Source organism: Corvus hawaiiensis, chromosome 15 (genome assembly GCF_020740725.1).
Source record: "Corvus hawaiiensis isolate bCorHaw1 chromosome 15, bCorHaw1.pri.cur, whole genome shotgun sequence".
Lineage (NCBI taxonomy): Eukaryota > Metazoa > Chordata > Aves > Passeriformes > Corvidae > Corvus > Corvus hawaiiensis.
Window position 1 is genome coordinate 6,670,730 of NC_063227.1, and position 26,865 is coordinate 6,697,594.

A 26,865-nucleotide genomic window follows, 5' to 3' on the forward strand; every position below is an offset into this window, starting at 1 on the left:
TCTTATAATTAAAATTGTTTAGAAATGAATTAATTTCTCCCAGTAAAAGAAACAGATGTTAATCAGGTCTGAAATCAGGAGAATCTATGAAAAAAGAGGTTCAGAAAACCAAGACCAGTAAGGTGTCTGCATTCTTCACTCTGTAATTTCTGTTCTTGCAGGTAATGGGGAAGGCTTATTCAGCATCGACCCATATTCTGGAATTATTACAGTTGCCCAGAAACTGGACCCATCCAGGCAGGAGCGATTTACTCTTATTGTAAAGGCAGAAGATCGGGGGTTTCCTCAGCTTAAAGATTCTGCTACGGTACATGTCCACATTAGACCCTCGGATCGAACCCCTCCAAAATTTCCAGAGGCCGAATACATCACAGAGATCAGTGAATCCACTCCTGTTGGCTCTCCCCTGATCCAGGTTTCAGCCACAAGCTTGTCACCAGTTAGCTATGAAATAAAAGATGGAAATGGAGATGGAGTGTTCTCCATGAACTATCAGTCAGGCCTGATTTCCACTCAGAAGAGCTTAGATTTTGAGCAGGTGTCTTTTTACCAGTTGAAAGTCCGTGGCACCAACATGGCTGGAGCATTTATGGATGCAGTGGTGCTTATCTATGTCATAGATGAGAATGACAATGTGCCTGTCTTCGTTAAGCCTTTCTTCCTTGGCTGGATCATGGAGAATGCCCCATCCCAAAGCATGGTTCTGGATGAAAGCAATGCTCCTCTTGTGACCTCTGCAACAGATGCTGATCAAGACTCCAATGCTCTGCTGGTCTATGAGATTTTGGAACCAGAGGCACAGAAATATTTCACAGTGGATCCCAGCACAGGGACGCTGACTAGTCGTGCTGATATAGACTATGAGCTCACCCCAGTTTTCCACTTCAGTGTACATGTGCATGACAGTGGAAGTCCCAGCTTGTTTGCATCCAAGCCTGCCAAGGTCACAATCCACGTTAAAGATGTCAATGATTCACCTCCAGTCTTTCTCAAAGACACTTACAACATTTCTGTCTTGCTGCCTGCCCACCCAGGGATGGAGCTTCTGTCAGTGCAGGCAAAAGATGCAGATTCAGAGGTGACCTACAGCATAGTGGAAGGGAACCTTGATAATGCTTTCCATATCCACCCACTCACAGGTCTCATCTCCATTCTTAACACCACTGGCCTGAGAAGCTACCGAGAGCTCACAGTCAGAGCTGGTGATGGCTTATATAAGAGTACTGCTCTGGTTAAGGTAAATTTAACTCAGGTACAAGGTACTGGCTTGAAATTTGATCAAGACATATATACAGCAACTGTGATGGAGAACTCTACAGACGAGAAGACTCTAACCATTCTTGGGGTCAAAGGGTATCAGCTAAATGAACCCCTTTCCTATTCGCTTTTGAATGAAAAGGAAAGGTTCAAAATGATCCAAGCCTCAGGAGTTCTTCAGACCAAGGGTGTGAAATTTGACCGCGAAATGCGAGACATGCACGAGGTAGCTGTGGAAGTGAAGGACAACAGGAAGCCACCGAGAGTGTCCCAAGCCACAGTCAGGGTTTATGTAGAGGATGTCAACGACAACCCCCCGCAGTTTCAGAATGTGCCATACTACACCTCCGTGCAGGATGGCACAGAGCCAGGGGATGTCCTTTTTCAGGTGTCAGCAACAGACAAAGACATAGGGGATAATGGAGCTGTTACCTACTCATTTGCAGAGGACTACAAATACTTTCGGATTGACCCTTACCTAGGAGACATCTCCCTTAAGAGGCCTCTTGATTATCAAGGTTTAAATAAATACAACCTCCGGGTCATTGCTAAGGACAAAGGAGAGCCTCCCCTGCATGCTGAAGAGGAGGTTGTGATCAGTGTGAGGAACAGGTCCAACCCTCTGTTCCAAAGTTTGTACTACCGAGTGAAGGTGCCAGAAAACATCCCCCCATACACATCTATCCTCCACATCCAGGCCCGCAGCCCTGAAGGCCTGCGCCTCATCTACAACATTGTGGAAGAAGATTCCCTGAAACTCTTCAACACCGACTTCAAAACTGGTGTCCTTACTGTCACAGGGCAGCTGGACTATGAGCTAGAGACAAAACACACATTCACTGTTAGAGCCACAGACACAGCACTTGGATCCTTCTCAGAAGCCAGAGTAGAGGTGGAGGTAGAGGACATTAATGACAACCCCCCCATATTTTCTCAGATCATTTACACAGCATCTGTCTCAGAGAGTTTGCCACCACAGACCCCTGTTGTCCAACTCCTTGCCTCTGATAAGGATTCAGGTAGAAACAAAGTGATCTCCTATCAGATCATGGATGATGGTTCAGATGCTGCCAAGTTCTTTAATATTGATGCCAGCACAGGGCAAATAACAACAGCTCAAGCACTTGATTATGAAACAAATCAACAGTTCCGCATGAAAGTCAGAGCTGCAGATCATGGGGTGCCTCCACTCAGTAGCGATGCCCTGGTAATCGTAGATGTGACAGACATCAATGACAATCCCCCTGAGTTCAGCCAGCTTCAGTATGAAGCCAAGGTCAGTGAAATGGCTACGTGTGGGCACATTGTGATCAAAGTCCAGGCCCTGGACCCTGACAGTGGAGACACCACCCGGCTGGAGTACGTGATCCTCTCGGGTAATGACAACAGGCATTTTGCCATCAACAGCACTTCTGGGATAATATCCATGTTCAACCGCTGCAAAAAGGACTTGGAGCCATCTTATAATCTCAGAGTTTCTGCTTCAGATGGAGTTTTCAAGAGCACTGTGCCTGTGTATATCAACACCACGAATGCCAACAAATACAGCCCCTCTTTTCAGCAGAATGTGTACGAGGCAGAGCTGGCAGAAAATGCTGAGATAGGAACCAAAGTGATTGAGCTGCTGGCTATTGACCCAGACGGTGGCCCATATGGCACCATAGACTACACCATCATAAATAAACTCGCCCATGAGAAGTTCTCCATAGACAATAAAGGCTGTATTTCCACACTGCAAAAGCTGGACAGGGAAAATTCCACAGAGAGAGTCATTGCCATTAAAGTCATGGCCAAGGATGGGGGTGGGAAGGTGGCCTTCTGCACTGTGAAAATAATTCTTACAGATGAGAATGACAACCCACCTCTGTTCAAAGCCTCTGAATACACACTGTCCATCCAGTCCAATGTCAGCAAAGGCTCCCCTGTCATCCAGGTACTGGCTTACGATGCCGATGAAGGTGCAAATGCAGATGTCATTTACTCTGTTGACTCTGTGGAAGATGTGGCAGAAGACCTTGTGGAAATTAATGCTGCCACTGGGGTTGTTAAGGTCAAGGAGAGCCTTATTGGTTTAGAAAACAGAGCCTTTAACTTCAAGGTGAAAGCTGAAGATGGCAGACCCCCTCACTGGAACTCCCTTGTTCCAGTGAATCTCCAGATTGTCCCCAGGGAGGTGACATTGCCAAGGTTTTCTGAGCCCCTTTATACGTTCTCTGCATCTGAGGATCTTCCAGAGGGGTCAGAAATAGGGTCAGTCAAAGCTTTTGCAGAGGATCCCATTATATACAGCCTGGTGAAGGGAACCACTACAGAAAGTAACAAGGACGAGGTGTTCACACTGGATGAACAAACAGGGGCTTTGAAAATCAAAAAACCCATGGATCATGAGACCACCAAGTGGTACCAGGTTGATGTCATGGCTCACTGCTCACATCAGGAGACTGAGCTGGTGTCTCTGGTCTCTGTGAATATCCAAGTGCAGGATGTCAATGACAACAGACCTGTGTTTGAGGCAGATCCTTACAGAGCTTTTGTCATGGAGAACATGCCTTCAGGAACCACAGTCATTCAAGTGACAGCTATTGACCAGGACATGGGAAGTGATGGGCAGGTGACCTACAGTCTGGAAGCAGAATCTGGCAACCTCCGCGGGCTCTTCACCATCGACGGTGAGAGCGGGTGGATCACCACACTGAAAGAGCTGGACTGTGAAGACCAGGAGATCTATCGCTTTTATGTGGTGGCGACTGATCACGGCAAGAAGGTCCAGCTCTCTTCCCAAACCCTGGTGGAGGTCACTGTCTCTGATGAAAACGACAATGCCCCACAGTTCACCTCAGATTTCTACAAGGGGTCGGTCATTGAGAACGCAGAGCCGGGCCAGGTCGTTGTCACCCTGAGCACCATCGACGCGGACATCTCTGAGCAGAACCGGCGGGTCACGTGCTACATCACTGGTGAGTTTTTCCTGACTTTGAATCTCCAGTGGGCAGGAAGAGAGTATCATCTTAAAGTGAGGATTTGATACCTTGTCTTGCAGCTTATTAGTGCAGAAATAGTGTTATGCTGACAGTCCTATGAGAAGCAGGAGATGAAGGCTGAGCTCCATCATGAGTTGGACTCTTCAGTTAATATATCTGGAGAATACAAAACCCTTTAGTAACTAACTGCAGTGGGAGGAATGATCATTAAAATAACTATCTCACCACTGAATCGTCCTATTTCTTTGGGAATAAATAAATAAGATACATATAAGTAATTACACTGTACTGTAGAAATATTTATTTACACTTTCTCAAGAGAGGAATAATTAAGACAGTGTAATTGTAATATCTATTGGAAGAACAGAAGAGGTGGCACAGCAGGAAGGACGATTTTTCTCACATACAGATACTGTGATCTGTATTTAAGTTCTTTGACCCAACTTTTTCTCATGCCAGCAGTGCAGTCAGTTTACACGTGACACATATACCTGTAGCCTGTTTGTGTTTTTAGTAACTATATATAACTTTTTGGTATTAAATGTGTTTCCTACAAAACCACTTGGAGTCTGGCTTAATAACAAGGCTGCAGTTAGTCACTCTGCACTGGGGGATGTTTAAAATGGTCACGTCAATCTTAGTAAAGGTTTTGGCTAACAAGAAATACTAAAACTTACACTTGCATCCCTGAAACATCACATAAGCCAACTAAAATTAACCACTGCTGTAAAATAGCAAGGTACACTGGAATGTTTGTTGTGCACCTGCACAAGTAGAAGCTTGATTTTATGGTATTTTTTGACCCTAAAGGGTCTTTCTAAGACCTGGAGCAGATACTTCAAATTAAAATGTTTGTTCAGACTCAAATGAGGACCCTTCAGGGTCAAAACATTAGGCCAGATCATGCTGCAGCCTGTTATCTATTATTGTAACCATCCAAAACAGGGGAGGAATGCTGGTACTTTCATTTGGTTTATGGCATGCCTAGGTATTTGAAAGCCTTTAGGAGGAAAGATTTAATCTATTATGTATTCACATTTCTGCCATCTTAAAGGTAGTAGTAACTTCCAAGTACTTTAAACCTGAGAGGATGCACATCGTGTTAGGGGGTGAACACCTTGTGCTCTCTGTGCTCTGCACAGAAGCAGCACAGGTCAAACACTACAAATAAATGTAAATGCAACGAAAGAGAGGATTAGGTGAACACAGAGCCCAGCTTCCCCCTGTCCACATTGATTTCAAACACTCAGAAACTAAATCGGGGCATAGGCTGCTGCTTCCCAGCATCAGAGGAAGAGCTAGTAGAGGTGTCACTGTGCCTCCAGCTCCACCACCTCATCACTGCAGCACAAATGAAAGCAGAAAGGGAGTGAATTTAATTTACCCCACTGTGCAAGACCCTTCAGAGTCCAACACAAACAGGATTCCACAGCCAGCTCTCTTCACTGACTCCCATTTCCTGCCGTGCTTCTTCCTGGGTCAGGAGAGGACACCAGCTCCTTCCCAGGAGCGGGGGATTCTCCAGTGGCAGCATCCAGCCCATTTAAAATCCAACGTGTGTAACAACAGTTAGGAGCAGGATTAATCTGGTGGACCAGAGAGCCTGCCTAGTCTGGATTTACCTCTCATCATTTGGCTCTTACAGAAACAAAAAGTAGCCCCAGAAAACAAAGCTATACATTAAATACCTATAGTTTAAGAGGAAGTACAACTACACATGGTGCCATAACAACAGGATCCAAACAATGTCTGCAGGGTATTTACAACTCTCAGATCCCTTTAGGAACATGCACCAAGAAAGACTGACAGGCTTTGGGAAGGTGAGACACTGGTTTTGAGGCAATGAATATGCACATCTGCAGAACATTACTGACTTTTCTGCAATCAGTTGTTTCCTTCTCCCACTGTAATGTGCAGACAGGGAATAACTAAAACATGCAGGGTATTTCCCAGCTGTGCAGTGAGGTTGACCAAAAGCTCCTCAGCTGCTGGATGCACCACCAGTGCCCTCTCTGCATCACCAGTGTGAGTCAGAGAGTCATGGAATCATTTCGATTGGAACAGACCTCTAAGAGCATCAAAGTCCTTCAAGTCTCCTAAGGAACCATCAGTTGGACACACCTATATTCCCTTTCCTTGTCACTTCTGATTTTAAGCATTTAGTAAATGCCTTTTTTAACTTGCTTCCTGCCCCCTTCTAGAAGGAGACGTACTGGGACAGTTCACAGTTGACCAAATTGAGGGTGAATGGACAATTTCTTCCAAGAAGCCTCTGGACAGAGAAGATACGGAGAAATATCTCCTCAAGGTTATGGCCTCTGATGGGAAATTTCAGGCTACCACTGAAGTGGAAATTTTTGTACTGGATATCAATGACAACAGCCCTGAGTGTGGCCAGGTGAGATGTCTGTTCTGGGACATCAGGGGCATAAAGGGAGATCCTGGGAGGGAAAGAACACAATAGCAAAGAAGAAAGAACAGGCAGAGCATGTTAAAGGGTTTGGCTTGTCATAATTCTTCTCACACGATCCTGTTGCTTTGATTATGCTTAACTATTTTAATTAAGCTGCATGTCAAGCAAGAATATTAAGTCTAGCCTCCAAGTGTGTTTGCCAGCAGCAAGTGAGAGCCTAAGCATTATGAAGAGTAATTTTTGGCGATAAACAATGCTAGGAAGCCTCCTGGGAAGGGGCATGTAAATTACTGAGTTTTATATCCTGCTAAGCTGGGAGATTCCCATCAGGAGGTTTGTTGCTGTCGAGAGATGATCGCTGGTGTGGACGTCACCCCTGGTGAGAACGAACAGAGGTGGTTACTTCCCAAAGGAGATTTAAAGGCTTGTGTGAAATAAGCTCACTGGTCCCAGTCCACACCCCAGCAGCCAAGAATGGGAGGCACATTGTGTTCCCCTATAAACCACAGGGTTTATCCTTCTCTGTGAAGCTTCTGTTGGTCTGTTCCCCCCCATATGGGATGAGGTGTTTTGGAGATGGCTCAGATGCCAACGATTTCTTCTGTCCTGTCCAGATATTCTACACTGGGAGAGTTTCTGAAGATGCTGGGCCGGGTCTTTTCATTTTGAAAATATCAGCGACCGACCCCGACGTCGGCAGCAATGCCCAGATAACCTACAGCCTGCATGGCCCCGGCGCGGAGGAGTTCCGGCTGGGCCCACACACAGGTGAGAGCAGGGCAACGGGATGCTTTTATCCTCTCTCTCAGCAACCCCCAAGAAATGCAAGCTCCCAGCATGGCTCAGCACTTACCTCCTCTTGAGCAAACACAAGGAGCTCTTCATTCCAGCTGTCCCAAGCTAGGAAGGAATGGCCACAGCATCCAGGAGAGTGAGCTTCGCATCTTCCTGCTTGCTCTCTTTACAAATGTTGTTAAAATGAAGGGCAGACACTATTGCTAACAGCCAGGTCTCAAGGAGGAGAGAGCAGCAAGTATTTGGCTTGAGCCAAAGACACAAGTTCTAAATTCCAAAACACCTCGTGTCCCATCTTGGGCAGTGTATTTACCCAAACAGACTTTGTGATCATTCTAGAGATCACTTGGAGTTTGCTACATTGCAGAAAGCTCAATGCAGTGCAGTTTAGAAGTACAATTTATTTATGAACAGTTTTATCCCATGATGGCATCCCTTGGATGAAGTTCAGCTGAACTTGCAGGACTCCCCATGCGAAGCCTTGCCAGGGCCCTGGCTGGCAGTGATCCGAGGATAGCCCTGAGCAATGTGGCGTGGACACATCACCACTATTAGCTCAATTATTGTCTCCCACGGTTCATCCAGGAAGGCAGCTGAACCTCTCTGAGGTCTTGTAGGCTGTGGCTGTGATTGCTGGAGACAGGACCACCTCCTGTTCTTTCCCACAGGGGAGCTGACCACATCTGCACCCCTTGACCGTGAGCAGAAGCCCACATACCACCTCGTAGCCAAAGCCACCGACGGCGGGGGCCGTTCCTGCCAGGCTGATGTGACGCTGATCATTGAGGACACCAATGACAACGCACCAAGGTTCTTCCCCAGTCATTGTGCCGTGGCCGTTTTTGATAACACCACAACAAAGACACCCATTGCCGTGGTTGCTGCCAGGGACCTTGATGAAGGTGAGTCAGAATGGGATTTATGTGTTGGTAGAGTTCATCTTTCATTCTGAATAGAAGCTTTTGAAACCTAGGGAAGTGCTACAGCAATGAGTTTAGATGATTGAATCTTGGCGAAGATGTGCCTGGATCTCATCACTGACATGTTCTTGACTACTGGGCTGGCATCAGCATTTTTGTGACCCTGTTGGGAGTGCAGTATCTGTAGAAACATGCAGACCTTCTTTGAGAGCGTGCTCAGTAACTGTAACTGTGATGCACAGCACAAACTGTGACACAGGGATCCAAACTGGACAGAAACTTTATCAAGGGTGGGGACTGAGAATGTGTGGAATAAGGAATAAAAGGAGTTTTAGATATGGGCGAGGTAGGTAATCTGGATAGAGAGGTCCTCCTGAAGACACAAAGATATAGGTAAGGCTCCTAAGAAAGGAACTTTCAATAAACCTCTCCAGCAGAGACTGAATTTAGGATGACAGAGAAGCAAGATCGTATTTATCTTCTTTGGAAGCAGATATGAAGGGAAATTACATTTGAGAACAAGGTAATTCAAGAGGGGAAATGCCAGTAAAGGCAGGCAGGTGACACTGGTGGATAATGGTGAGGGTGGCCAGATGTCTGAACCTTCAGATGAGCAGGGGCATACTCAATGTTCATATGATGTTCATACAGCCTCCATTGTCCCTGGGACTGAAGGTCATTAAGTTCATATAGTCTTAATAGATTATAAATAAACCCAGCAGCATCCCTACCCATGAATTACTGCAGCCTGTCCCTTACCCTTCCAGGTCTCAACGCTGAGGTGGTCTATTCTCTGTCTGACTCTGCCAATGGACACTTTTCAATTGAGGAAACCACAGGGGTGATCCGCCTGGAAAAGCCTCTGAAGGATTCCCAGCACTCAGCGTTTGAGCTGACAGTCTGTGCCACTGACCGAGGCACCCCGGAGCCCCTTTCTTCTCTGGGCACTGTCACTGTCTCTGTTGTGGATCTCAATGAATACCTGCCTGTTTTCCTGGCCCCTGAATACGTGGCCATGGTAAAAGAAGACGTGGCTGTGGGTACCGAGGTCCTCAACTTGTCAGCCCTGACGAGGGACAATGCAGAAAACACAGAGATCAAATATGAAATTGTGAACGGCAATGACCACGGGAAATTCCAGCTCAATTCAAACACAGGTAAAATGATCTTGTGCCCAAGCAGGTCCAGGTTGATCCAACATCAAAGGCTGTCTCTGTGTGCATCTTCTCTGGTTCTTCTCCATTTGGCTCCCACTTCTGCTCCCTTCTGTCTGTACCCAGCACAAGGGTAGGGAATACAGTCTTCCTTTCTACTCCAAATTTTGCCATCCAGGTCACTTAAGGAGTGATCCAAATCTTGCTGAAATTAATGGAAAGATTATTTCTATGTGTCTGAGACCTGAGACAGGTCCATGTGAATGAGGGATACATGGAGAACATGATGAGGAAATTTTCCCACTTCAAAATGCAGGAGAAAGTGGTTTCATTTAAAAAGTCTTTCCATCAAGGTCCCACGAGGAACCTCCAGCCCAGGGTAACAGGCAGCTTTATTGAGTAGCACTCAATGAGCACAGATAATAGCACCCCAACCATGGGCAGGTGTTGAGCCAGGATTACCAGACAAATAAAGCCCTGTTCTGTTTGCACAGTAATGTGATAAGAGCTGTTATCAGAAGGCCAGTGTTAACTCCCTGAAACGAGCCCTTGGCTGCGTCAGCAATGGCCTTCTGCCCTCGGCTGTAACATCCTCATCAATGGAGCCTCAGCCTCTCTGGTCACACAGCTCTTGCTAATTATTCCACATCAAGGTGGTCAAAGTTAGGTCAACTACACCGTTCCAGCTGGCAGTTTGGCAGTTGCCTTGGCATATCTGAAGTATTCCAGGAAATCTCACGTGCCATTCATTCAAAGTCTTTTCTGTCGTTTCTTCCCCATCTGACAATGCAGGTGCCTTATACATAAACGGGAGCCTGGACTTTGAAGCGAGTCACGAGTATTACCTGTCCATTGAGGGCACGAGGAAGGGCTCAGCCTCTCTCAGCGATGTGACCATGGTGGTGATCAACATCACTGACATTAATGACCATGCACCAGAGTTCATCCAAGACCCTTACTTCACTGACATCCGGGAGGATGCTGCCGTGGGAGAAATCATCCTCACGGTATGATTATGAACCAGGCCAGCTGTCTTTACCTAGTCTTTATTTGTGCTATGCATTATTCACTCCTCTTGTGCACTTTTCCTTGGACACAGCGACCTCAGTGGGCTTGTGACATTCAACATCTAAAAATAAAGCATGACTTTAAAAAAGGATGATTGGCAGAATTCCTGAGACTCCATAGACAAGGAAAACACTTTGCTTTATAAGACACCTTTAAGGGAAAATTAGGAGTGGTCTCAGGAACTTTGAGAACATCCCAAGAAAACTAAAATGCTTGAAAAAAGACAATGCCTTTGTGACCTGGGGAAGGCAGAGGCTTCTCTGGGCAGAATAGCAGAGCCCAAGGGGATGTGGAGTTCCCTGTCCAGCCTGTTACCATCACAGGCGTGGTAAAGTCAGGAAAGGGACTAGGAGAAAGCTGAGAAAACTATGTTGTCTTGAAAAAACTATTGGATGATACTTACTCAAATCACCTTCCTTTCCCCCTCCTCATTTGAGGCAAGCTCAAACCAATACCCTTAAATGACAAAGTGGTCCCTTTTCTCCATGGCATGTCCTTTTTGGCCCAAGGGTCCTAGCAGGGTTTTTTTTTTCTCCAAACAGGTGTCAGCTGATGACTTGGATGGGTCAATGAACAATCAGATCACATATTCCATCGTGGAAGGGAACCCTCTGGGACACTTTGCCATTCAACCCAAAAATGGGCAGATCAGCATTGCCAAGCATCTGGACAGGGAGGAGGTGAGTTCAGGAAAATGAGAATGGGAAGGCTGAAACAGATTTGTCCCAAAAGACTGAGGGAGAACAGTATGCTCAACTACCTCCTGTTTTCTGAATTATTTACTCATAATATTGTAGGTAGAAGACAAGGCATTGATTTGTTTTCTAGACTCAAAAATACTGCAGTAGGAAGGCTGGGATTTAGGAAAGGCAGTATAGCATCATAGAATGGTTTGAGTTGGAAGGGACTTAAAGGATCATCTAGTTCCAGCCTCTTCCATAGGCAGGGACACCTTCCACAGCTCTGAGTTTTGGTCTGCTCCACTGGTACTTCAAGCTGGCTGGGTGAGAGTCAGCCCCAAACTGGAAACCAGCATAGCTGGGTTCTGCTTCTCTGCATTACAGCATTAGAGAAAACAGGTGTGGGGAGGAGAAAGGTCACCTGGAAAATCTCTCATTCATAAAACACCAGCAGCTTGTCTAAGCCTGCCAGAGTTAGAAGCCTTTGGACAAGGTGGTGGAATTCTTGGGATGTCCTGCACAGGAACAGGAGCTGATCCTGATGGGTCCCTTCCAGCTCAGCTTATTCTGTGATGCTGCGATTCTTAAACCACTACTGACAGGTGTTTGCCCAGCTTAGTTTCATCCATCTTTGCCAAGTTGTTTCTCTTCTCTGCAACTGTTGTAAGGCTGATTTAGTTTAGCAATGAGCTTTGATTGAGATTTATGGATGGAGAGCCCTAGCCAAGGGCAGAGCTGTTGAGGCCATAGTGCATGGCCTTGGGCATTTCAACAAGATGCAGCAGAATAAAACTTCATTGTGAAAAAGCCACCATTCTGCCATTTCTCCAAGTAATCCTGCACTACAAATCCTCCAGATCCCCAGTTACTCCCTGACAGTTCGAGCCACAGACAACGGCCACCCTGCTCAGTTCAGTGATGTCCCTGTGCACATCCATGTGTCTGATGTCAATGACAACCCTCCTCGGTTCTTCCAGCTCAACTACAGTGTGGTGGTGCAGGTAAGCCAGGAGACACTTTGTTGTCCTGATCCCTCTCATGGCACTAAGGAACTCATGCCTGGGCTGCTGTTGGAGCAGAGTGGGGAGACAGTGATGAATCATATTGCTGCTTTGTGCTCTGTGTGTTCTGGGGAGGGAGTGGGATTCGTTTCCCTGTTCCTGATCCAGCAGCTGCTGGGGCACTGTAGGTACCCCTGGGCCATTTCTCTTTGCTTACCTTGCTCCAACAGCATCTTTCTCCGTTTCAGGAGAAGGCTCCCGTGGGGACAAGTGTCCTGGAGCTGATTATGAGTGACAGAGACTCCCCAGAAAATGGACCACCATACTCATTCCAGATCACCCAGGGCAATGATGGGAAAGCCTTTGAAGTCACTCAAAATGGTCTGCTGGTGACATCATCTGTCCTGAACAGAAGAATGAAAGAACAGTACCTATTGCAAGTCCAGGTAGAGCCTGTGTTACTGTCCTGGTGTCTGAATTCCCCAGCCAGCTTAAGTAGCAATAAAATGTGATTAGCATGGCCCAGCTGAATGAAAACATCTCTAGCTTTGAAGAAATCCAATCCAGGCACAAATTGTGCAGCTTGGAGCCAGCTGCAGAGCTCATTTCTCCACACAGTCTGCCCACAAGAAGCAGGGGGCCAGCTTCTCTGTTGATAAAATCAGATAATATGATCATGAAAAATACTCTGTCAGCAGTTTCCTTAGACAGATGCTTTCCCCATAATCATTCTAGTGAATTCCAATTTAGAGTGAGACCTGGATCTGGTCCTACAAGCTTTCTCTAATTATCCTTGTCATTTAAGAAGTGGTTCAAGTTCCTCTTCAAAAAGGATTTGTATTGTTGCAGAATGAATTCATTATTTTTCAATGTTATCAGTAAGGATAGTCCATTACAAACAAAAGGATAATAACATGTAAAGTACATACTTCTTCAGTAATGGCAGTTGTTGTAAAAGCTGGGTACTATTATATTACAAACCTCAACCTCTAACTGCTTAGCATTAGGGAGAAACTTATCCCATAATCTGATTATTCGCATTTTTCTGTTTGAGGTTCCTTGACTCAGTGCTAGACAGACATTGTCAGAGGTGGCACAGGGGCTTAAACAGCCCGGAAGGTGAGCGAATGTGCTGATGTGCGTAACTGCTTTACATCTCTGTGCACTCAGTTACGCATGGAACTGCAAAGATTGGCAACATCACCAAAAATTATGAACCCCCAGGAATTCAGAGCCACTCAGAGGTGCCCCAGCTGTTGCTGAGTGCACAGGAAAGTGAGCGTGACCCCACTGCTAGCAGAAGGCCTCTATCAGTCTCCATCCTGGAAGGGATGCTGCTCTTTCCCTGGGGCCTTCTCCAGGCAGAGCACCAACACTGCTGCCAATTTTTCCCATTCCTTCTTCATTCCCAATCTGCTGCCTGAGAGCTTCTGCTCACTGCTCCCTGAAAGGCTCTCTCCTTTGCAAGACCTCGCCAGTCAGGTGAGGTGGCAGTACATCAGCATGTGGCTATAACAGATCCTTCTGTTGCCAGGTCTCCGACAGCGGCATCCCTCCCCTCTCCTCATCTGCATTTATAAATATCCAAGTGACTGAGCAGAGCCAATACGCCCCCTCGGCCCTTCCCCTGGAAATATTCATCACCACCAACGAGGAAGCCTTCCGAGGTGGCGTTCTGGGCAAGATCCATGCCACGGACCGGGACCCCCATGACACGCTGGTGTACACTTTGGTGGCACAAATGCCCAAGGAGGGTCTCTTCTCTGTTGGGGCTGCAGATGGGAAGATCATTGCTGGGGACAAGCTCCCCCACGGCCACTACCTTCTGAACGTGACAGTCAGTGATGGAACGTTCACAGCCACCACGAGCGTCAGCGTCCACGTGTGGTGCTTCACGCAGGAGGCCTTGGACAAGGCAGTGGTGCTGCATTTCCGACACCTCTCCCCTGAGGAGTTTGTGGGGGACCACTGGCGCAACTTGCAGAGATTTCTGGGGAACATCCTTGTCACCCGGCGCCAGAACATCCACATGGCCAGCCTGCAGCCTGCAGCCGCCTCTGATGGAGTGGATCTGCTCCTGGCTGTTGGAGAGCCACACGGCTCCCTGTACGAGCCGCGGGTGTTGGCGAACAAGCTCACTGGGTCAGCTGGGGAGATGGACCAACTCGTTGGGCTCCGGATGAAGAAAGCGATCCATGTGCCCTGCCACGGGTCAGACTGTGCCCACCGTGTCTGCAAGGAGACCATCCAGCTGGATCCAGGCATGATGTCTACGTACAGCACTGCCCGGCTCAGCGTCCTCACCCCACGGCACAGCTTGGAGCAAATTTGCTCATGCAATGGTGAGCCATCCTTCCTGGCAGTGTCTGACCCTATAAACCTGGGCATGTTGTGTTTTCCTTCAGTACATTGTAGAGCATCTGGATTTTCCATGGGATTAGGTTGCCCAGTGACCAAGAGCTCTACCCACAATTTCAAAGACTCTTAGAGTCTGAAAGTTTCACATAGTCTACTTTTAAAAATTAATCTCCTGTAGCATTTAATAACAGCAACATCTGTCTCTGTCATTGGGAAAAGTCACTCATACATAGCTGGTAATGAAGGTCAATGATCAGAATTTTGATCCGTGATCTCATGTGTTAATCCTGGGCCTGGAAAAGCACAGAGTAACTGATAAATTTGAGGAAAGCCAAATAAAGCATATTTGTTATACTGGCTCTAGAATACTTCAAGAAATAATTGGAGGGAGCAGGGATCAGTAACACTAAGGCAGGAATGTAAGGGGATACCACAGAATAATATAAAGACTTACTAAGGATGGAGAAATTCAAGGGTGTTGTAGACCACGCTGAGAGCACTTTGAAGGACAGAAATAGCCAGGCTGATATTTCAGGGCTCCTTCACAGCTGAGTACATAGAATACCAGGAGCTCCCAGTGGGACTGTGGTAGATGCAGTGCGGGGATGCATGGGTTGCCGTGGGTGGGACTGCTCCTGGACAGCTGTGGCATCAGGCTAGGAAAAGAAGAAAAGTTCGATGCAGTCCACAGGCTCAAAGTGCCACAAAGATGAGACCTTTCTTTCATTCTCCTTTCAGGAACAGCTGTGAGGTTTGGAGGCCACAGTTTCATTTGGTACCAGCACTCCCAGGCTGGCTCCTGGCACATGCACTTTCGCCTCAAGACCCACCAGCATCACGCGGTCGTGTTCTACACCAACGGGACTGACCACGCCACTCTGGAGGTGTGTATTGCAGTGCAGGGGGATTTCTCTCCAGAGTTACAAAAACCTTACTTTTTCAGGGAAGGGAATCACAGAAAGGATATGCAAAAATATGTACCCTTAGCAATTTATGTAGCTGAAATGTAAGACTTGGGAAGAGCAAGTGAGAGCCAAGCACAGTTTGGCAATTGCTGCAACCACAACTGTGAATTGTTCTTTACATCTGTGAATGCACATGTTGGTTTCTGGTGTGAAGTCATAAGACATCCACAGCAGGTGTACATCACCTTCTTTCCTACAGCTTGCTTCTTCATTCCTCTCTTGCATCACACCTCCCAGGACAAAGAATTTACCAGGTGGAGTTGTCCACAGCCTGGTCTGCTTCTACTTTAGCAAAGGGCAAACTTCCCCTCAGACCTCAAATTAAAGGTCCTTTACAATAATGGGCAGAACAGACAAAACAGGAGTCCTAAATTATATTTTTCACACACACCTCCTCTTTTCAGCCACTTTCTTCAGATGGTTTCACTATTTTAGACACCTGCAGAGACAGGAACATTTCATTTTGATCACTCTCCTCCCTTTGACTGAACACTGAACCTACCAAAGCATTCAAAGATCATCTCCCTCTTCTGCCTTGGCAACAGAAGGAAAGCAGCAGATGACTTAATAGGGGTTTTGTATATTCCTCATTAACTGAACTCGGACTAATTGGAGACTAAGATCACAGGACATGCTTACAGCTTACAGAGGTTTGTTCTTGAGACTGATCACATTGAGATCTACACACTATATCCTACCTGGAAGTGTTCATCCTGTCCTTGAATTCCCCCATCCCTTCTCATGGTTTCACAACTCCATCTTCCTATTGTGAAACACTTGTCTTTCCACTGTTACAAAAGGCAGGGAACTGCACAGCAGCCAACCCCCACACACATAACCTGTCACACATATTTCAAGCTCCTGCTGCCACAGCCATCACTCCTGAAGACCAGGAACAGAGAAATACCATCCATATGTCCTCATCTCTGAGAGTGACCTTATGCTGCACTGTAAAGGGCCAGTGAGAAAAATTTCTCAAGAAGGGTCTCAAGCTTTCTACCTCACCTCTGGGAAGGAGAGTCACCAAATAGTTCATCAGAAGGAATCCAGCACTTTAGATGGTGCTCAGGAAGTACAAGAAGGCAAGGAACTCCATTGATCCAGGCCAAGGGATCAAGGGAGTCAAGGGAGAAAAGGCTCATTGTTGGTGGAGTTCAGTGAGCCCATGATCTCCTGTGCCCAAGCTTGTCTCCACAAGCTTTTCAATAGGAAACATTCATAAAGCCTCCTCCATAAAAGAGCCTGTGAATCATTTCTTTCCTGACTCACTTTACTAGCAATATCTTGGGGATAAAAACATTTCTAAACAACCTGGCGTGATAAAAATGAAGGAATCCCTCAAGATTTTAAACTTCGTAAATTGCAGTACTCCGGATAGGAGCCAAAGCCTTGAAACGACCATAAGTGATGGTTTGTAGATTTGGTGAAGAGGATGAGCTCTCCCAAGAGCATGAATATCACCACTTTTCCAGTCTCTCAGCTCTCCTGATGTTCAGAAATAGGTTGCAGCAAGAGGATGGCAGACCAGGCAAACTGGGAAAGGTTTGGCAGCCTGTCAGTTCTTGCTCCAGGGAATCGAGTTCTCAGCTGTCTCCCAGCCCCAGAAATTGATAAGCCAAATCTACAGACCCATCTGAAGTGAAATCATGTTCCTGCAGATGAAGTGAAGTGACAAAGTTCTCTGGTGTGCTTGCCAATTGTGCAAAGGGATTTACACACGTGTTGCCCTGAGGCCCTTCCATGGCATGTGCCAGCTGCTTCTTTTTCTTCCTTCCTTCAGCAGTTGCTTTCTCCTCCTACTGGGATTTATTTATACCATGGGCTTCTCTAAGTTAACTATTGTGCTGCTCTGCTTTTTTCCCCTCCAGAGTAGCCCTTTCATATTGTATGTGGGTTTTTCTAGAGTCAGTGTAGCCCATGATCATTCCTCCTCTTCTAAACCCCTTCCAAGAATCATCCCTCCTCGTCCCCCATGGACATCACTCTTGCCTGGGTTGAATTGCTTGATGTTACACAGCAGGCTTTGCAGGTTTCCCACAAACACTTCATTCCATCTCTTTTCTCCTTTTCCATAGGCTCTTGGCTTCTGTGAGAGAGAGGTTTTATCAACAAAGCACTGGGGAGATAAAGGTGAAAAAGGGGTTTAACCCTGACTTCACCCTGAAACAACACAGCTAACTTTTCCTTTCTCCATCCTCTGTGACTTTTAAAGATGAATCTTGGGCCAGGAATAGGAATTTCTGATGTTGTTGTTTAATGCAGAAGACATTGGTCTGGTTCACTTTCAGCAGCTCAGTACCTTGTCTCTCTCCAGTCTGGTGGAGATCAAGGATCGGATTGCAGCACATATCAGTAGCTTTGGCCTGGCATTCCAGCATGGGTACAAAAGTAATTCCTTTCTCTGCCTCCCAAGTCCTCCTTTTCTCCTCCAGAGAAAGCTGCCAGTGCTTCTCCTCAACAAGATTCTTTCAGCATCCTCACCCCTGCCAGAGGGGCCACTGCTCCAGCACCTTCCCTGCCACTAATGAGACACTGAGAATAGAACAAAAACCACGTGGCCCAGAACAGGAGTCCATCTGTGACTGGTGATGCACTTATGGATAGTCTGAATGCCAGGGCTCTGATCAGGCTCAAGAAGATGGGAGGAAGGGCAAGCAGCTGCAGCAGTAGCGGTATGATCCCATGGCTCTGCTCTCTGTTACGTGGAAAGATGAGCTTTCCTCCTTGCATGCTGGTCAAAGGCTGCAGGGAAGGACCACAGCTGAAATTGTGTCAGAGGGATATTTTGCAAAATAAAGGAAGTTGCAGTCACTTAAACAGGCTTTAATTGATCCAAGCATAGGTTAATACTGGTGAAAGGGACTGCATTTGCCTAGCTGGTACTTCTTGGAATCAGAAAGTTGGGAGTCATCTCAATTGTCAATGTGAAGGCAGGGAGAGAGGGGAACAAGCAGCAGAAATGTTGAAACCCTTCATAAACACCAGCCACCCGTGTCACAGCTACCTGTGACTTGTGTGTTTTACAGATGGTTAATGGAGTGCCTCAGCTTGGGTACAGCTGCCGGGGGATCTCCGCTGGGAACCTCTCCTCCTCACGCTTTGTGAGCGACGGCGAGTGGCACTCGGTGTTCCTGGAGGTGAAGAACACCTCGGTCCGCCTGCTCATCGATGGCCTGGGAAATGCCTCTCTCCAGCTGCCAGGGACCTGTAGCATCTCCCAGGGCAGACAAGACCTGATTTTTGGGGGCCTCCGGCAGTCGCTGCAGTCGCAGAGAGTCACACGGGGGTTCAGGGGCTGCCTGGACGTGGTTGCCATCAACGGCAGAGAAGTGGTTCTCCTTCCTGGGAAAGGGCAATCGAAGGAAGTCTTGGAGGAGGTGGGGATAAGGCAGTGTTGCTCCCCCACTGGTGCCTGCAGCAGCAACCCTTGCCTCAACAACGGGATGTGCTCCGAAACTCATGGAGGAGGTATGTGAACATCCCACGCAGAGCTAGAGGAGGGCAATAAGCAGTGGGGGGGGGGGGGAAAGATGCAGCAACTTTATTCATCCCCATGGAGGGGCTATTCCAGAGGGGAAGCAGAGGTCCTCTGTCCCAGGGGACCTCAAGTGACTCAGTGCAGCAGCAGCTGCAGGGTATGAGATCATCGTCCTGGCTCTCACCAGTGGACCATGGCCCCAGAGGGCAGGAAGGTGTTTCTAAGGAGTGTGCATGACATAGGAGAGCAGAGTGTTGCCAAAAACTCGAATGCAAATAGAAATTCCACCCACCCCTCTGCATCCTTTTTGCTTAAGGAGCTGTTAACAAAGGTGGAATCAGGCAAGATGGGATCATGCGGTGATGGCATCTGGGCAGAAACAAGCCAAGATCTTGGCCTCTTCCCACTGCATCGAGCAGCTCCCCAGGGCTATGCAAAGGGATATGGGAAAACCGTAAGCTCAGATCCAAGAGTCCCAGGCTAACATGGGGTGCACACACCCAAAAGAGGTTTGATACAGGCTCTGCCCTAGGCAGTGTCACTGCTGCCCCGTTCCTGCCATCAGAGGGGCTCCTTGCAGTGAGCTGTATCACAGGGACAGGGGCTGTGAGGAGAGGAGCTGCTCCCAGTGATGTTCACCCGTGTGTCACTACCCTACACCTCGTCGTAGCTGCCAGCACAGCAGGGCTGCACCCCATAACACCCCGTGTATGAGATGGGTACTGCCTGTGCCTCGGCCCCTCCGAGGGGCAGTGGGATGCTTCCCACGCTGCTGCGTGGGGCAGAAGCTGCTCCTGCAGCTCTGTGCTCTTTGGGGCCCTTGCCAAAGCACACCCTGCCCAGCGAGCAAGTGAGGACAGAGGAGGCACCACCTTCTCCTGCCGTGCCCGCTGCCTCTGGGAACAAGATTCCCAGCCCTGTCGACTCAGCAGCTGCCTGGTTCAGGTGAACTTGTTTGACACCAGATGTAAATGTACAGAACAGTTAAGTCTGGCTGGCACTCACAGCTCAGCCTTCAGACCTTCTGCAGAGAAAACCTCTCTGGCTGGGCTGGAAGGGGCTCAAAGCCCATGAGGGGAAAACACATCTCTGCAAGGCATCCCCTGCTTTGAGAATACAGTGGGAGGGGGAGGTGAAAAATCACCCCCTCAGTAATAACCTAATGATCATCCAATGCCCTTCCCATAGTTTCCTTCCAAGATGAACAATTTCTCCTGCAAATGGCCCAACTGACCAGGAAAGAGCTTGTGAGACATGGCCTCAGGCAGGACACTCCTGCAGGGAAGGGATTGCTCAAGGGATGTTTATTTGTGAGGTTATCCTGGTTGCTTGGCTTCCCTGAGTGCCATGGGCTCAGTCCTGGGGACCCTGGGCAGGCAGCACGAGTTTATGCAAAGCTGTGCCCAGGGATCTCAGGCGTGGGATTAGAGCACAGGCAGGGACTCGCCTGTGGGAGCGAGCCCAGGGAACCACGTGGCCGTGTGAGAACTCACCTGTGGGGAGAGAGCCCAGGCCAGCCCAGCACCACCCCAACCACAGCGCTCAGGACCACAAACACCAGTGAGCCCCACATCCAGGACATGTGTTTGGGCACACACAGCCCTGTGGGCAATGTCCAGCACCTGCTGCACCGGTGTCAGCACGTCCCTCTGGTACAGCCACTGACACACATGTGGGAACAGGCCCACCGTTGTTTGCCCCATGCTCTACAGCAGGGTTCAGCTTGTGGGTGAGTAGCAAAGACTTTTCAAGTGTGCTGCAAGGTGGAAACTCTGGATTTCCTGCATGACAGCACCAGCCAGGTGACGAGCAGGAGCTCAGCACAGCCAGGGACATTCCCATGCTTAGGGCTACACTAAACAGCAGCCAAAAGCACAAACAGCCGGAGCCCCCTCCGAGTCCCTGGCTGTGCTGGGTTTCTCTCTGGCTGTGAGCAGACATCTCCTGTAAGCAGGAGAAACTCGGCATGTTGAGACAGGCACTTCATACCACGAGAACTCGCAGGACCAAAGACTCCTGAGAACAACAAATTACAGGGGATTGCACTTAGCAGAGTCAGAAACGGTGAATCAGCCAGCCAAGTTCCCTTTCTTTTATCCCAGATTTGTCCCTCAGCTTCTCCATGCAATAAAGCTGTGCCCTGACTGCATCTCTGGTCTGTGTCAGGAGAGGACAGGCTTGACTTGTTGCTCAAACAGCTCCCTAGTGCCACTGCATTGCCCCAGAGTGGCCACCCAACCTCCAGCAACTACACCAGGTCCTGTAAAACACCCACCAGGCCTCCAGGGATGGTCTGGGTGCCCCACAGCACCTGCTGCAGCAGCAAATACCTGCGCCTGGGTAGCTGTATTGAGCCCTCTGTGGGGGCACCAGGCATTGCTCCTCCCTGTTCCTGCCCGTTTTTCCACACAGATATGTTCACTCTCACCCTCTCCAGGTTACACCTGCATCTGCCCCGGGCTGTTCTCTGGTGAGCACTGTGAGCTTGGGGACAGTCCCTGCGAGTCCAAGCCCTGCCTGCACGGGGGGACCTGCACCGTCTCAGCCACCGGCTACTCCTGCCACTGCCCTGACTGGTACCTGGGCGAAAGGTAAGGCCTGGGGGGCTTTGGGACAGGTGGCATCCCATGATGGGCTGCAGACATGAGCATTGCACATTTCTGGAGCTCGCCAGATCCACGCACTCTGGGATTAATTGCAAACAGCGGGTACCTGAGCATTGCAGCTGGGAGGTGTAAGGGCAGAGCTGAGCGGAACAGGACACAAATAACTCTGCCATCGTGTGGCCATTGCCCCTCTGTGCCCATCTCCTCTGAGCAGGAGGGAAAACAGAAAAATCTCCTCTGCTTAACAGCTGCTTTGGTGCCTGCAGGTGCTGTGGGGTAGTTCAGTGCCTCTCCTTGCTGGGGGAGAGTCTCTCCCCGCACGCTGCTGCTCCTCATGACGGGAGCCGAGTTCAGCAGTAATGGGAACACCTTGGCTGTGGTGGGGGCAGCTCAGCTGTGGCGGGGGGCCTGGCAGCAGGGTACAGGCAGACACTGCACTGGGTGGCAGGAGGGTGCTCTGAGGTTGGGGGAAGCTGCCTGTAAGGTGCCCCCTGCTTCAATAGCCTGAACACCCATCCTGCAGGTGCTAAAGGCACCTTTTCTATCCAGGACCAGCTCTACAGAGCTCATGTAAAGGAAATCTCTGTCCCAGCTCACAGCTGTGATTCATCCAATTCAACCAATTCAAATCTCAACTCAAGGCAATGGGCATTACCACCCCACCCAGCAGCCCCTCCAAGACCCCCACCCTGCCTCCAGCCCGGCCTGGTCAGAGATTTCCAGTGCAGGCTCCAACAGCATCACACCCAGTTCATCTTTCTGCCTTGCCCATTTAGCCAGGATGAGCACTGGTCCTGTGGATCAAGGCAAAGACAGAAATTATCCGTGCAGCTCTTGGAATAAAAGCCTATAGCTGAGCATTAGGTGGCAGTGTAATACCTGAAATCAGCCGGAGCCTGTGGGTGCACGTCGCACACACCAGCTCACACATCCTAAATCACTGACTACAACAAGAGCAGTGCAAACCTCACAGAGTTTGTTCAGTAATAAGAACAAAAAAAGGAAGGAAAGCCAATAAAGCCTTGTATGTTCCCCCTAGCATGGGGAGGTCATTGCTGTTGGAAGGTCCCCTGTACTGTTGGCAAATATTTAGGTTGTGTGGGCTGGAGCAGGACAGAGAATCAGAAATTCCATCTTGGTTCTGCAGATGGTCCATAAAATACCAAAAGTCCTCTCCAACAAGGATGTCCACTCACCACCTCACAGGGTAGTCTTTCCCCCAAATATTTGCAGCAACCTGCAGACATCCACCGACCATCCAGAGGCTCCACAGAGCTTGAAGGACGTGGGAGACTTCTTAAGAGGTTAACACACCTTAGACTGACCCTGGGCTCCCTGATTTAACAGGATGAGAGCATCTCTCTATGCAGTGTTAGCCCTGGAACTACAAACACCCCTCTGAGGCAGGAAGCCCCCCATTTTAATTTGGGCACATGACTGAAAAATAGGACCACCCTGTAAAACATGGTCTCTTGAAAAGCATCGTTTTATACTCAAAGATCCTCTGCCAGGATAAGCAGGGAGCAAGAATCCAGCGAGGGAGGAAGAGCAGACCAGGATAGAGCATCCTTGGGTGGTGTAAGCCAGAGCCCTGAACAGGATGAGGCAGTTTTGGTGCATCCCAGACTGATGGTGGTTATGTCCATCCCTTTCTCCCCACAGGTGTGAGAAGCTGGCGGAGGAGTGCCAAGACAACCCGTGCCACAACGCCGGGCGCTGCGTGAGCAGCCAGGGCTCCATCCACTGCATCTGCCCGTCAGATTACCAGGGGGACTACTGCACCCAGCCCATCATCACCCCCGCCATCGTGCCCACACAGTGGGCGCTGGGTCCCGAGGAGATCGCGGAGATCGCGGCCGGCGTGCTGGGGGCGGCCATCCTGGCCGTGGCCTTCGTGCTCATCCGCAAGCGCTGCCGCCACCGCGCCAAGGCGCACAAGCCAGTGGCCCGCGAGGACCCCGACCTGCTGTCCAAGAGTGAGTTCTCCAAGAGCGTGGGTGTGGGCACCCAGGGCGTGCCCCCCATCGAGCTCAACATCCTCAGCGACGCGGCGCACAACAACCTGGACCGGGCCACGCCGGAGCAGCGCAAGGCCACCGGCACCCCGGAATTCGTCACCTTCAACTCGGCCAACGCCCCGAAGCACCGGGGCACCATCGTGTGCAGCGTGGCCCCCAACCTGCCCCCCGCTGCACCGCCGTCCAACTCTGACAACGAGTCCTTCATCAAGTGCACCTGGGCCAGGGAGGAGATGGGTCAGTAGCCACAGCTTTTTCTTGCTCTTACACATCCCTCTTCCCCTTGGGAAGTGGATCTGAGGTTTGGAAATGTGAGGGAGAAATGGTGTTGGCTAAAGCCAAACTAAGCAGGGGCAAATACTGCCTGAGCCCTGCTGTAGGGCCTTCATTGGCTCTTTCTTCCCTGTCCACCAGTACATTCCAGTTTTCTGCTTTAACCTGCTCGGTCTCATACACAGTCAGCAGGGAAACCATTAATGCATAGCAGGCTGTGATCCTGGGTAAAACCCCCTGAAAAAAAGAGAAAAATTGAAGGAAAAACTTAAGATCCTAAAAGTCAGTGGGAGTTTAAGTGAAGACATTTGCATCAGTGCTCCTGGGCAAAGGGATCATCACATTCTCGGGGAAACACCTTGAATGGCTCTGGACAGCAGGGTTACTCCATGCAGGAGTTCCTCACAAGAGTAACTGCAGGGAAAGGGAGAGATCCAGGGGATCACTGGATCACTGCCCCAATCCCTTCATAGCATGAGTTTCTTGCATCCAAACAGCATGATGAAGTGTGTCTTTTGGGTGCTCAAGTAGTGGATACCTGTAGGCTGGTGGAAACATTGCCTCAGCACAACCAGGGGTGATCTCAGGTCCCTGCAATTCCCAAAGTAGCAACTACACCTCCCCTGTCCCCATGTCTCCTCCCCAGTCTGCCACATCTCCTACAGGCTCAGAGCCTACAGAAGGAATTAGCAGGAGGGCAAGAGAGAGGCAACAACTGCTAGAGCTGCAGCTAACACGACTCTCTTTTGTTCCAGTCTATCCAGCAGAAACGACCTACTGGCCCCCCCGGTACCTGTCATCAGATGTCCAGGAATATTCCCACTACGAGATCATTCAAGGCCCCCCTGCCCCCTCCTCTCACCCTCCTCTCCCCCCGCCGCCCCCTCCCCCGGCCGACACGGAGCCAGTCGCTCTCTACGGGGGCTTCCCCTTCCCGCTGGACCAGAGCAACAAGCGAGCCCCCATCCCACCCCGCTACAGCAACCAGAACCTGGAGGACTTCCTGCCACTGGGTCCCGTGGACATGGGAGCATCCCAGTGCCAGAACGAGTACACGGCCATCAGCTACTACCCAGCGCAGCTGGTGCAGGGCGAGGGGGTCCCGTACCAGCCCGAGCCGGGCTACAAGAGGGTCAGCATGCGCCTGAGCGTGGCCCAGCCCTCCTACGCCGACTGCGAGCTGGGCCACCAGCCCAGCATCCGAGCCCAGCCCCTGCCACCACCCAACTACGAGGGCTCCGACATGGTGGAGAGTGACTACGGGAGCTGCGAGGAGGTGATGTTCTAACAGGGCTCGCTCATGGGATGAGGAGAGAAGCACATCTCCACGCAGAACAGAGTGCAGGGGGCTGGCACACGCTGCTGAAGGGAGGTCTGTGTGTGCCCCCCACAGCTTGCAGCATCTCCCCCTGCAAGGCTGGGTTGTAATTTTGGCTGGATCTTTCCGCTCGCTGCCCTCCATGGTGCTCCTGGCTGCAAATGGAGGGGAAATGCTCCAGCCACTGCTGGGACACGGAGGATGCTCCTGGGATGACAATGACTAACCTGCCTCCTCACCAAGGGGACTGCCTCCAACACCATGCAGGACCACCTCCTCCCACCCCAGGCTTCCTGGCTGCAGGGAGGATGAGGAGGAGGAGGGCAAGCACTGCAGGTATGGCAGCAGTCGTGGTGGAGAAAGGTGTGAAAGGACTAGCAATGCACAGCCTGGCAGTGCCCCATGTGGAGTAGCAGAGGCTCCCTGCTCCCAGCTCTGGCTCCAAGGGCTTGCATCAAGCCAACAGTTTGCTCGTGGAATGGATCAGCTGGTGCAAACCCTCTTCATGTCTGCTCCCTGGCACTGGGAGAGAGAAGAGGGAATGCAGCTGGTCCCATCAGCACATCCCTCACTGGCTAACAGAAGTCCAAGGGGAAAAAAAAAAAAAAAAAAAAAAAAAGAGTCCATTTCTGTAGAAAAACCAAGCAACAAGGTCTGTCACAGCAGGAACCACCCACAGACTCAAACCAGGCTTCCCAGTCGGGCTGTGCTCACACAAGAAAGGGGGACCCTGCCCCGAGGACTGTGTGCACAGCCTTGTCCCCGTGGCTGTCATGGTCCCACGCTGAATGCAGCTGTACATGGTCCTGCCAGCAGCAGGGACTCCGTGCTGTGTCCCAGAAAGTCTGGCCAGCACTGCCTGAAATCTCTGCCCAGAGAGGGGCACCGAGGCTACTGAGCGTGGGTTTGCCTGTTTGTCCTTGTGCTTGGGAATGTATCGTTTCTTCGTGAGAGGTTTTCTTTGGTTGGTTGTTTGATGTAACTTTTTTTGTTGTTGTCGAATTTTTGGAAAGTATTAAAAGAGTTTGGATTTTTTTACTATTATGGTTTTATTCAGTTATCTCAGGGATTCTCTTGTAAATAAATAGGACATCCTTGCCTAGCTCCAGCCAGGGGAAAAACAGCTTATTTTGGACACCAGAACCTTTCAGGGAAGTACCAGGACAGCAAGTTAAATACATTTTTGAGGATAGTGTAAGGGCCAGAGGGACAAGGCAGACAGACCCACAGTACCTTGTCCTGCTTTGGGAAACCATGAGCCTCCTCTATCTCTTAGTTCAGGATTAAAGGGCTTGAAAGGACCCAAACTGAAGCCCTGCTTTGATTTGCATCCCCAACAAACAGCACCTGTTTTACCTCCCAAAGCTCTCGTGCATTTCCACGACTTTTTTTTTACCAGCTCTGCTCAGCAGAAATCAGTCCCTGCCTGGATTGGAACTATTTTATCTAGTTGGTTTTATTCTGCTTGGTAAATCCCTCTGAACATCATCCTAAAAGAGCACAATTCCTGCACTTTTTTTTGAGAACACTTTATTTTGAGGTGTCTCAGCAACAGTCTGTGACACTGGGAGAGAGAAGAG

The 26,865-nt window shown here is 49.4% G+C and overlaps 1 protein-coding gene across 1 annotated transcript in view; it reads left to right on the forward strand.

Annotated features, from left to right (window-relative positions):
• Positions 1-26,326, forward strand: part of FAT2 (FAT atypical cadherin 2) — a 56,542-nt gene extending 30,216 nt beyond the window's left edge. Inside the window, exons 10-24 of the mRNA XM_048319773.1 lie at positions 162-4,214; positions 6,440-6,636; positions 7,266-7,419; positions 8,115-8,348; positions 9,134-9,523; positions 10,313-10,527; positions 11,131-11,268; positions 12,126-12,269; positions 12,518-12,715; positions 13,804-14,611; positions 15,366-15,511; positions 18,619-19,060; positions 21,508-21,661; positions 23,339-23,931; positions 24,723-26,326. Coding sequence (XP_048175730.1) covers positions 162-4,214; positions 6,440-6,636; positions 7,266-7,419; positions 8,115-8,348; positions 9,134-9,523; positions 10,313-10,527; positions 11,131-11,268; positions 12,126-12,269; positions 12,518-12,715; positions 13,804-14,611; positions 15,366-15,511; positions 18,619-19,060; positions 21,508-21,661; positions 23,339-23,931; positions 24,723-25,255 — 8,399 coding nt within the window. The 3' untranslated portion in view covers positions 25,256-26,326. The remainder of the gene's footprint in view (positions 1-161; positions 4,215-6,439; positions 6,637-7,265; positions 7,420-8,114; positions 8,349-9,133; positions 9,524-10,312; positions 10,528-11,130; positions 11,269-12,125; positions 12,270-12,517; positions 12,716-13,803; positions 14,612-15,365; positions 15,512-18,618; positions 19,061-21,507; positions 21,662-23,338; positions 23,932-24,722) is intronic.
• Positions 26,327-26,865: the final 539 nt, after the last annotated feature.